This window comes from Miscanthus floridulus, chromosome 5, assembly GCF_019320115.1.
Source record: "Miscanthus floridulus cultivar M001 chromosome 5, ASM1932011v1, whole genome shotgun sequence".
Taxonomy (NCBI): Eukaryota; Viridiplantae; Streptophyta; class Magnoliopsida; order Poales; family Poaceae; genus Miscanthus; species Miscanthus floridulus.
The window spans coordinates 111826997-111837319 of NC_089584.1; the positions used below are offsets into that span (position 1 = coordinate 111826997).

The 10323-nt window shown below is 44.7% G+C and overlaps 1 protein-coding gene across 1 annotated transcript; it reads right to left on the bottom strand.

Annotated features, from left to right (window-relative positions):
• Positions 1–3314: 3314 nt before the first annotated feature.
• On the bottom strand, positions 3315–4779 carry LOC136453053 (uncharacterized). The gene is made up of 2 exons (XM_066453631.1): positions 4632–4779; positions 3315–4292 (listed from the first exon to the last, which is right to left on the bottom strand). The coding sequence occupies exon 2, from the start codon at positions 4274–4276 to the stop codon at positions 3605–3607; it is 672 nt and encodes a 223-aa protein (XP_066309728.1). The 5' UTR covers positions 4277–4292; positions 4632–4779; the 3' UTR covers positions 3315–3604.
• Positions 4780–10323: the final 5544 nt, after the last annotated feature.

Sequence of the window (10323 nt, forward strand, 5' to 3'; positions counted from 1 at the left end):
GTCACTTACCTGCCAGTGTCCGGTCCAGTCAACAGCAAGTCCACGCTGCTACAGTTGCGATCGTCGATCGTAGTCTGCCTTCTGCTGCCGAGCAAATGAACTAACCGGACTCGCACTTGCTGCATCCAGTCACTACCAAACCTAGTGTCCGGTCAGTAAATGAGCACTCCATTCACTTCCAATTCAACATCTTCGTGAATGAGTTTGTCTCTAATCGATCTTAGGGCAAACCCTGAGCTACCTATTACTAAGTTTGACAAGTGTGTACCACACCTAAACCACTAGACTTACCTAAGTCAAGCTACTCGTTCATACTCCCCTTAATAGTACGGCCAAAGTAAAAAAACAAAGTCATAAACTACTCTAAGTGTCTCTCCAATGTCAAACGACACTTAGAACTAGTTCGTCCTTAACCTTGTCGTCCATCATTTGAAAACCGAAACTGATTTCCATCGATAGGGGCATGAAAACCATAATTGCTCAAGACAATCATCATTACCATGACCTAACTCAAATTGCCTCTGCAAAACACACGTTAGTCACAGTAATCTTGTATCGTCATTAATCACCGAAACCCAGCTAGGGGTCTAGATGCTTTCACCGGCAAGCAAGTGAACCTCGAAGGAAAAATCATTGTCATTATTTGTCTCCTTGATATTCTTTGGTATGCATTGATTGATCACTTGCCACGGCGGTATATCTCCTCTACCACTCTCTTGCATTACATTATGTATTTACTTTGTGTAGAGCTTATGGTAGTTGTAGCTAGTTGTGTAGCTTAGCTTTCTTAGATGTAATTAGTTCCTAGCTAGCTCAACTAGTGTAGAGAGTAGCGACATAGCTCTTGAGTGCTTAATTATCATAATTAACTAGAATTATTGTTAAGTTGCTTGTATTTTTAGTACACTAGCACAACACTTGCTTCTCCTCATAATTATCTAACCTCTTGGCTTAGTGTTGTTGTAGATTTTTTTATAGGCTATTCACCCACACTCTAGCCATTAGAACCTTTCACTGTGGCAGCTATCGAAAGTCAATAGCACCGTTGCGGACAGTCCTAAGTATCTCTCTCGTATAGCCAACAATAATATACAAATATTATCCATACACAATCATATTAGCTTAATTAATATGTGTCTAAATTATGATTATTAAAATAAATTCAATTCTAAGGATCCAAACGGGCCTGAGTGCTTTCAGGATTGGTGGATAGCAATTTACAACCCTCAACAATGCAATATGTAGGTCAATCAAAGCTACACATTTCGGCCTCTGTTCACTTTCGCTGAAAAGCCAGGCTGAAAAATACCGTTCGCTAATTTATTGTGAGAGAAAAACATTATATCCATGGCTGATAAGCCAGGTTGATAAGTTCAAACGGGCCATATGCCTCGGCACATTTTGGTGTTGGGTTTTCACCTCACCAGAACACAAAAATGCCCCATATTGAACAGATGCCAAACCCAAAAAAAATCTTGAGGGCAATTCAAAGAAGCAGCAAGCCTACTGCAGTGCCAGCCTCATGCCGTGGCTGCAGAAAATATTTTCTTGTTTCATAAACCCAATCCCCGTGTTGATTTGAATGGATTAGGAGTGATTGAAAGAAATTTAGTTCATTTATCTATCCAAATCCACATGTATTGAAAGGGAAAGGGTTTTATCTAGACAAGCCTTTAAGCTCAGGATTGTGAAGCTCCATGCCTCAATGCTACAGACATGATTGCTCTGTGACTCATGATTCTACTCCAGTGTGACTAACATGCAACATGCAACATGCGGACAGTGCAGACAGAAATCACCATATCTCATACCATCCGAAGTTCCCTAGAGAATTTTGTTTCACAATTACCCGTTCCTTCCCGATGTCCACTACCAGTGCCGAAATCTGGAGGTGGAGGGGAGACCGCAAGAGGGACGGATGGAGGAAGGGAGAGGCCGGCGTGGAGTAGGAATGAACAGATCCGACTCACTATCCAAGTCGATCGCAGATGTTGGAGTTTATAGTTTGAAGCACCTGCAATCCTGCATCAACAAATGCGGTACTAGGTGAGATGTTATTGCAAAATGGCATTGAATAAAAAAAGCAATAGAATACCGTGGGCACAATGGCATTGAATGAATAAAAATAAGTAATAAAATACCTTGGAAATGCAGGATGCTACAAATCATCCATCAGCATGTGGTGAAAAGATTCGAAGATTCTGTGTGCATGGCAAACACTCTACTAGTATCTTTATGTCGCTCATTGCAATCACGGAAATGTGGAAATGTTCGGTTATACTTTGCAGATGATGTAGACAAAGGTCAACTAGTTACATATTCTGAAACACACAGAGCAATACAGTATGGTTCTTCATCCTGTAATCACTAGCATTAACATCATGGCAAGTTCACAACATAGACCAAACATCAAATACCATACACTGTCCATCATACACACTACTAGAAAATTTAATCCTAGAATGAAGGAATCATTAGGAATCCATTCATTATTTATTTTTTAGCATTGGAAGCTCACAAAGTAAACTCTGTAAGCCAGTCACTCCATTAGATAATGTTAAAGCTATTAGAGCAAATGTTACGGAACCATTCTTTGATTATTCGAAGTTCAGGCAATAGAAATTTATGCTTATTCATCAGTTGAACCAGTAATAGTATTACACATCCAGGACACATTGCAGCAGGCCTAAGTCGAGTATGTGATTATATAAATCTAAATTCCTATAACAGATCTTTGAAATCTGAAATCAGTCAAGACAAAGAAAACGTTAGGACCTATTAGGTTCCCCAGATTCAATATTACTCTGAACCAGGCAGGAGGTTCATGTTTTCAGATTGGACTTCATATGCACTATTTATAGGAAAAACGAAGCTGATTAAAAAAAAAGGGACGTACCCAGTGCAGAGAGCTCCCGCTCTGTGCGGGGTCTGGGGAAGGATGTTAGTGGCAAGTCTTACCCTCGTCTGTGCAATGCGAGGAGACCGCGACTCGAACCCGGGACCTTCCGGTCACAGGCGGTAAGACTCTACCGCTTGCACCAGGAAAAACGAAGCTGATTAGATAAAGTAAAAATAGTATGATTCAGAATTATGGACAAATTCAAAGGCATAGAGAATAAGCTCAGCAGTTAAGTTTTTTGTCGGTGCCATCTTTTAATCAGTAACTGGTTGAACTGCAAGCTGAACACTTAAAGATGTACTTCTCCATGTATAAGGATTTATAAATTACCTAGACGATAGCAGAAAAAAAAATACGTCTCACAATGGCCAGACGGCATAGTCTGGCAATGCATTATCCAAGCAGTAAATAGCAATGAAAAACAGAACATTGCAGGCAAATTTTATTGAAGAAATATGAACATGGCCAAAAGTTCAAGGCAAGAACACAACAAATGCACCTATAATTTTCGATAGCAACTTTACACAAGCTCCAATGAACACCAGCTGCCACCAATTATCACAAGTACTATTACCAGCCGAGGCATCACTCTACTTCTCTCCACACTGACATCAAACTTTGGGAGCTATCTAAGATACAACGATGCTAGAACTATGGTACACACCAACAAGGATCAGGCAAATATCTCCTCCAGCCATACATAATCTAAAATGCGATCAGGCTGGCAATTACAAGCACACCAACTACCAGCAGCAACACCTTCAAGTACACATCAACCTGCTGGCCTTGCAGCGCCCGGCGCGGAGCCGGGAAGCCATGCCCATAACCATGGAAAGAATGGCCATATCCATAAGGAAACCCTGCAGCCGGGCCATAGGCAGTCGCCTGGGGGAATCCATGCACCTGGAAGCTCAGCAACGGGAACAGCCCTCCAATGGCGGCCGAGAAAGTGTAGTTCCCCCACCGACCACCAGCCACAGGGGGAGCACCAGCACCCATGAACCAGGGGTTCTGGTGCGGGTAATGGTTGTTGTGGTCAGGCTGCGGGGCGGTGGAGGGCCGCTGCCCGGTCGGCCTGCTCGGGATTTCCACACTGGCCACCGACCTTGCACGGGGTGCGGTGGAGTTGCCGCCACGGCCGTAGAGGGGGACGAGCTTCCCCTCCTCAACGACGGCCTTGCAGACGGGGCACTCCTGAGAGTGCGCGTGAACGTGGAGCCACTCGTAGAGGCAGGGCCAGCAGAAGAGGTGGCCGCAGAGGGTGACCACGGGATCCTGCGCCAGGTCCAGACAGATGTTGCACTCGAAGCTGCCCGAGTCCTTGCTGCCGCCGCCGCTGTTGGTCCTCGCGACAGGCTCGCCGGCGCGGTTCGCCATGCCGCTGGACTCGGATCTGCGGGATGCGGAGACCAATCAAGCCACGATCCGACGACACGAGCAAAATAAAAAAAGGACAAGCAGGAGTCGTCGCTGCCACAATCAGGAATCCTATTATTTCGGGGAACATGGGAAACCGACCCCGATCCGGCATTTCAATTGTGCAGCTTGTGCCTTTGGAAAAACTTACCCCAAACAACACTGAATAAATCCGCCAGGTTATCTAATCTAGGATATTTGTAGATGCAATTCGTTCAATGGCCGATGCGTAGATCAAGGAGAGCAAATAGGCGCAGCGGACCCCGAACAGACAATGGAACAACCATCGCACAAACAATTGCTTGAGAAAACGTACCCAACGCGTTACCGCCAGACGTCACTGGGGGGCGACGAGGAGCGAGTAGCCGAGGGGAATGCGACCGCGCCCGGCGGCGAAGTTGGGGCGAGCAAGGAACAGGACGGAGGGGATGCGACTGCCGGCAAGGGATTGGCCCCGACCCCCGAGCCGCAACTTGTGCGAATGGAGGGAGGAGGAGGCGCGAGTTAGGCCCCGTTTACGTTCAAAAAAATTTGTGCAGTACTCGTTACATCAAATCTTGCGACATATGTATAGAGTATAGACAAAAAAAAAAAAAACTAATTACATAGTTGGTCGAGAAATCACGAGACCAAACTTTTGAACATAATTAGTCCATAATTAAACACTAATTACCAAATACAAACGAAATACTATAGTGAGCCAAAATCTAAAAAATTTTTGATCCAAACGGGGCCTTACTGGAAACGCCGTGCGCCGTCGTTTTAGCCTAGGCTTGGGGGCTACGGGCAATGGGGACGAATAGCAAGGGTTGCAGGTATGCCCGATCGATCGAGAACGGACGGACGGATGAGCGTGACTGCGTGAGGGGTTGCCGTTTCGGGCGGTGGATCGTATGTCAGCGTGTCTGTGTTTGCTTCACCATTCTCCAACGCGTGGAATTCAATTTTGTGATAGCGGACAGCACCGCTGGGCTTGTTCCAGGCCAATGCGCGGTTAGTTTCATCGAAACGTCGCGTTCTTTTATCTACATTTTCTCCGCGATGACACTGACACATGTGTTTCCCTTGAGAGAGAAAGGAAGTTGGGTGAGATTTCATAGGTACTGCAACAAGTGGATAATGGCATGTTCGTTTCACTTAAATTTGGCTTATGCTAATATACTGTGAGAGAAAAACATTATTTGTTCGCTGAAAAGTACTGTTAAATTAGTGCTGCAGAATAGGGTCAACAGTAATGGCTAAAAGACCCTTAGACTCCGTTTGGCATAGCTTAGCTTCACTGATAAAGTTGTTTTTCTAAACAGTTTCATGAGCAATTTTCTAGATGAAGCTGAGCTATTTTGAAAATTTTGTTTAGCAAAATAACTTCATCAAAAGCTTCATTTATGGATGAGAGAGAGAAATGAGAAAGAGAGTTGGGATAAACTACTTTTTTAGCTTCATCCCAACTCATGTCTTTGTGAGAAGATGAGAAAAACAACTTTACCATGAATATGTTTTTATTAAAAAATAGCATGAAGCTATTTTAAAAATGAGTGTTTGACAAAAGAAATATCTCATAATAGTTCATGAAGTTATTGTGACATGTGACAAATAAGCCCAGTCCCCCACGGGTCGTGATAGTTATATATGGCCATGCAGCCCGAGCCCGTCGGCCCGGCCCAAGACCCATTTTTTTTGCCCCGCCCAAGCACGGTCCGGCCCAGCGACGAGTGGGCCTGGGCTGGCACGGCCCGAAGAAGCAGGGCGTGCCTGGGCCTTACCCTAGGCACGTGGGCCGGCACGGCATGGCCCGCTCCTCAAAGGCAGGCTCGTTGGCGGCCCAGCCTGCCATCGACCAACCCCCTCCCCGTAGGCCGCAGCCCAATAGCCCCGCGCCCCCACTCGAGTATATAAGTGGGCAGCGTCGACTGAGCCGCTTGCCCGCTCCCAGCCCTAACCCTAATCCCCACTCTCTCTCGCTCGCCGCGGCGCATCTCTGCTCTCTCGCCCACATCAGCCGCATCCACTATCCACTAGTGGCGAATCTGAGTTCTCTCTCGCCCGTCGTCCCCGACTCCGATGACCTCGATTCGCCTGTCTGACCCTATCTCCACTCTCCTCCCTCTCTCCTCTCGACCTCTCGCTCTCGGTGAACTATGTGAGTTTGTGACCGTGTTCCCGTCCATCCCTCCTCCCGTCGTTCGCCGTCGTTTCTAATCGGTGTCTCTCCTCTGGGTGGTCCTTATCATCTCCGGCAGCAGGCTCCAGCTACGTAGGTAGTCCACGAACCCTAACCCTAACTCTAGATCTATCTTCTTGTGTCTCTAAGACTGAGTGACTGGCCCTGGATCTGGATCTCTATTTCTTTATTTTTCTCCTCCGCGCAGGTCGGTTGCCTATGCCATGCCCTCTTCCTGTGGCATAGACCGGGTACGGTGGCCGCGCGCACCATTGAGGAACGGTGTTGGAGATCAACCGTTCACTGTCAAGGTCGTCATGGCGGATCACGACGATGTCGTCTATCCACTCACTGGCAACGATGACCTGATCATGGCAGAGCTGGTCCCCGAGGACGACGATGACATCCGTGATGACGCTGCTACGTTGTTGGGTATCGATGTCGGTAGCGGCTCTGCTCTGATCGATCTGGACGACAGCGACGGTGGTAGAGGGGCGGCGCCGGCGCCGATGCCGTCGGTGACGACGATAGGGACACCAATCGGCTCCAACAGCACAGATGGTATCTTATCTATTGGTAAGCGTAAATCTGGTGTCTGAGTTGATTTTGATGAGATCTATGAGACTGTGAATGGTTCATAGATTTGAACTGCTGCTATCTATAAAATGTGTAAGAGTAGATTGTCTGTTAGATCTTCTGCTAGCACTGGCCATTTGATTAGGCACCAGAAATCTTGTAGGAAAAAGGCTGATCACGCTGCTAGGGTTTAGTCTAGGCTTCCTTTCAATCCTGATGGATCTGTGCATAACTAGGACTATAATCCTGCTATTGCTCGATCTGAGTTGTGTCGATTGATTGCTAGGCTTGACCTTCCATTAGGTATAGGTGAGACATAGGCCTAGGAGGATTACATTGTTCTGGCTCATAACCCTAGGTTTGCCAAGGTTTCTAGACAGATCACCACTAGAGATCTTGGTAATCTATTTACTGAACGCCGTAATATGCTTAAGAATTTTGTATTACCTGCTGCTTCTTTTGTTGCTTTGACTTCAGACATTTGGTCTGGTAATGCTAAGAAGGACTATATTAGTGTCGTTGCTCACTATGTGAATGCTGATTGGGAGTTAGGGCTTGTTTAGTTCCCAACCAAATTCCCAAAAAGTGCTACAGTAGCCATCACATCGAATCTTGCGATACGTGCATGGAGCATTAAATGTAGACAAAAAAATTAATTGCACAGTTTGGTTGGAAATTACGAGACGAACGTTTTGAGCTTAATTAATCCATAATTGAACACTAATTGCCAAATAAAAATAAAAGTGCTACAGTAGCCAAATTCCCAAAATTCGCGAACTAAACAAGCACTTACAGAAAAGGGTTATTGGTCTTAGGCTGATTGAGATAAAACATTCTGGTGAAAATATTGCTGAAAGAATTGCTGTTGTAGTTGAGGAGTATTGTCTAATTGACAAGATTTTCTCTGTCACTCTAGACAATGCTTCTTCTAATGCTAAGGCTATGAACATTTTGACACCTCTATTTATTGGTTAGTTGGGTCCTGATCCTTTAGATCTAGTAACCGTAAGTACAGTCTTATACATCAACGTTGTGCTTGTTATATCATTAATCTCATTGTAAAATCTAGATTAAAAAGGTTGAAACCTTATATAGAAGATTTTAGAACTGTAATTAACTTCTTAAATTCCTATAATCAAAGAATTGCATTTTTTAAGGAATACTGTAATGCTAAGGGTGTTAGACCTAGAAAGTTTGGCTTGGATATGATGTTAGATGGAATTCTACTTACCTGATGCTTAAACACTTGCTTCCATACAAGAATATATTTTATGTGTTCATTAATTCTCATTATGGTTCATAATTGTTGACTAGAAATCATTAGTATGTTGCTGAGAAGTTATTGGAGTTCCTGGAACTCGTCTATGACTCCACTGTTGTTTTGTCTGGTGTTTATTATTCTACAAGTCCACTTGTTCTGCACCATATACTAGAGATTGCTTCTCATTTATATGCATGTGAAAAAGATTAAAATCTGAGAGCTATTGTATATCCTATAAAGCTTAAATTCCTTAAATATTGGCATGACATACCTCTGTTATATTCATATGCATTCATTCTTGATTCTAGAGCTAAGATAAGAGGTTTCTTTAATGTGTCGCAATTACTTGGTGAATGCATTGGTTCTGAGTACAATTCATACTATGCTGATGTCAAAACTGAATTGTATAAACTATTTAACAAATATGAGAGCAAGTTTAATGCAGCTAGGTCTCAAAGGGTTGCACAACCATCAAATCATACAGGCAAGAAAAGGCAGGCATGGGAAAGAATCTTTGCCCGTGGATCAGGTGTTGTTGGTCCGTCCCCTCTCCCTGCCACTTTATCTTCATCTACTTCTGTTGTTTGTGAGCTCTCAACTTACTTAGACAGTGACAATGTCACTTCTTATGAGGATGATTTTGACCTACTTCTGTGGTGGCGTGACCACAAGCTAACCTTTCTAATCCTGTCTATAATGGCTAGAGATATCATATCAGTTCATATATCTATTGTTTCTTCAGAGACTTGTTTTAGTTTGGTAGGCAAGATCATTGAGGAACGGTGGCGGCGCTTGTCACCAGAGACTGTGGAGATGTTGATCTGCATAAAGGATTAGGAGTTAGGAGAAAAAAGGGAATAGCATGTTGTTGACAACCAAGAGCTAGAAGACTCATTCAAGAAATTGTACCTTGATGAAGATGAAGCCGCTGCTGGTGCTCCTGATACTTAGTGAGGTTGAGACTTGACTCTTGAGAGTGTGAGTGTGATATGTGACTATGAAAGAGTGAGTGTATGTGAGTGTGGGATTGAGACAATGAGTGTGAGAGTGTGATCTGTGAGAGAGTGAGAGTGTTTGTTTCTGTGTATGTGAGTGTGATCTATGTTGTGAGAGAGTGAGAGTGTATGTGACTGTGAGTGTGGGACTGAGACAGTGAGTGCGAGAGTGATCTATGAGAGAGTGGGAGACTGAGAGTGTATGTGACTTTGAGTGTGGGACTGAGACAATGAGTGAGAGTGTGACAGAGTGTTTCTAAGACTTATCTATCATTTGAACAATGGTTTGTAAGACTTAATTAAGAGTTGGCTGCACTCTTTTTTTCTTTCTAGGGTTTCTCACAAGAGTGAGTTTTACCTAGAAAGGTTTTTAACGAGGCAGCATTGCACTAAACAGCTCATTTTGGTTATTTCTATTATTTGTTGGCTTTGGAGTGATCTCTGTTGTACTATGAATGTATTGGACTTTGATTATGTATCTGTATGATTCTGTGAATACAATGAAAGTATGAAACTATGAATGTATTGGACTTGGACTTTGATTCTGTTTGATTCTGTGAATGCAAGGGCAACGGACTGTGGGCTGGCACGGCTCGTAATTCTGGTCGTGCTTAGCGGGCCGACACGGCACGAAAAACGACCTATAGTGTCGTGCCTGGGCCGAAGGCCAGACCTGTAGCCCTAAGAGGCACGGCTCGGGAGGCCTGGCGTGTTGCGCCAGCCCGACCCTCATCGAGCCGTGCTTTTCACGGGCCTGTGCTGGGCCGGCCCGTTGGCCATTATAGTGATAGTCAGTCATCAGCACGTTGCATCTTGTCACAATAGCCTCGTTCGCTGGTCTGAAACTTGGCTGAAGCTGGCTGGTTTTGTGAGAGAGAAACACTGTAGCGACTGGTTGATAAATAGTGTTCGCTAAGGAGGATCAGCCGACTGGTCTGGTTTTACCAGACTAGCGAACGCGCCCAATAAATGCCAAGAAATATTGCTACTACAGGCTTGGTTTGCATGTTGTTGG

What these genes read in the sequence shown, in the direction of transcription:
- LOC136453053 (XM_066453631.1), bottom strand. Translation starts at nt 4,276, where the DNA reads ATGGCGAACCGCGCCGGCGAGCCTGTCGCGAGGACCAACAGCGGCGGC.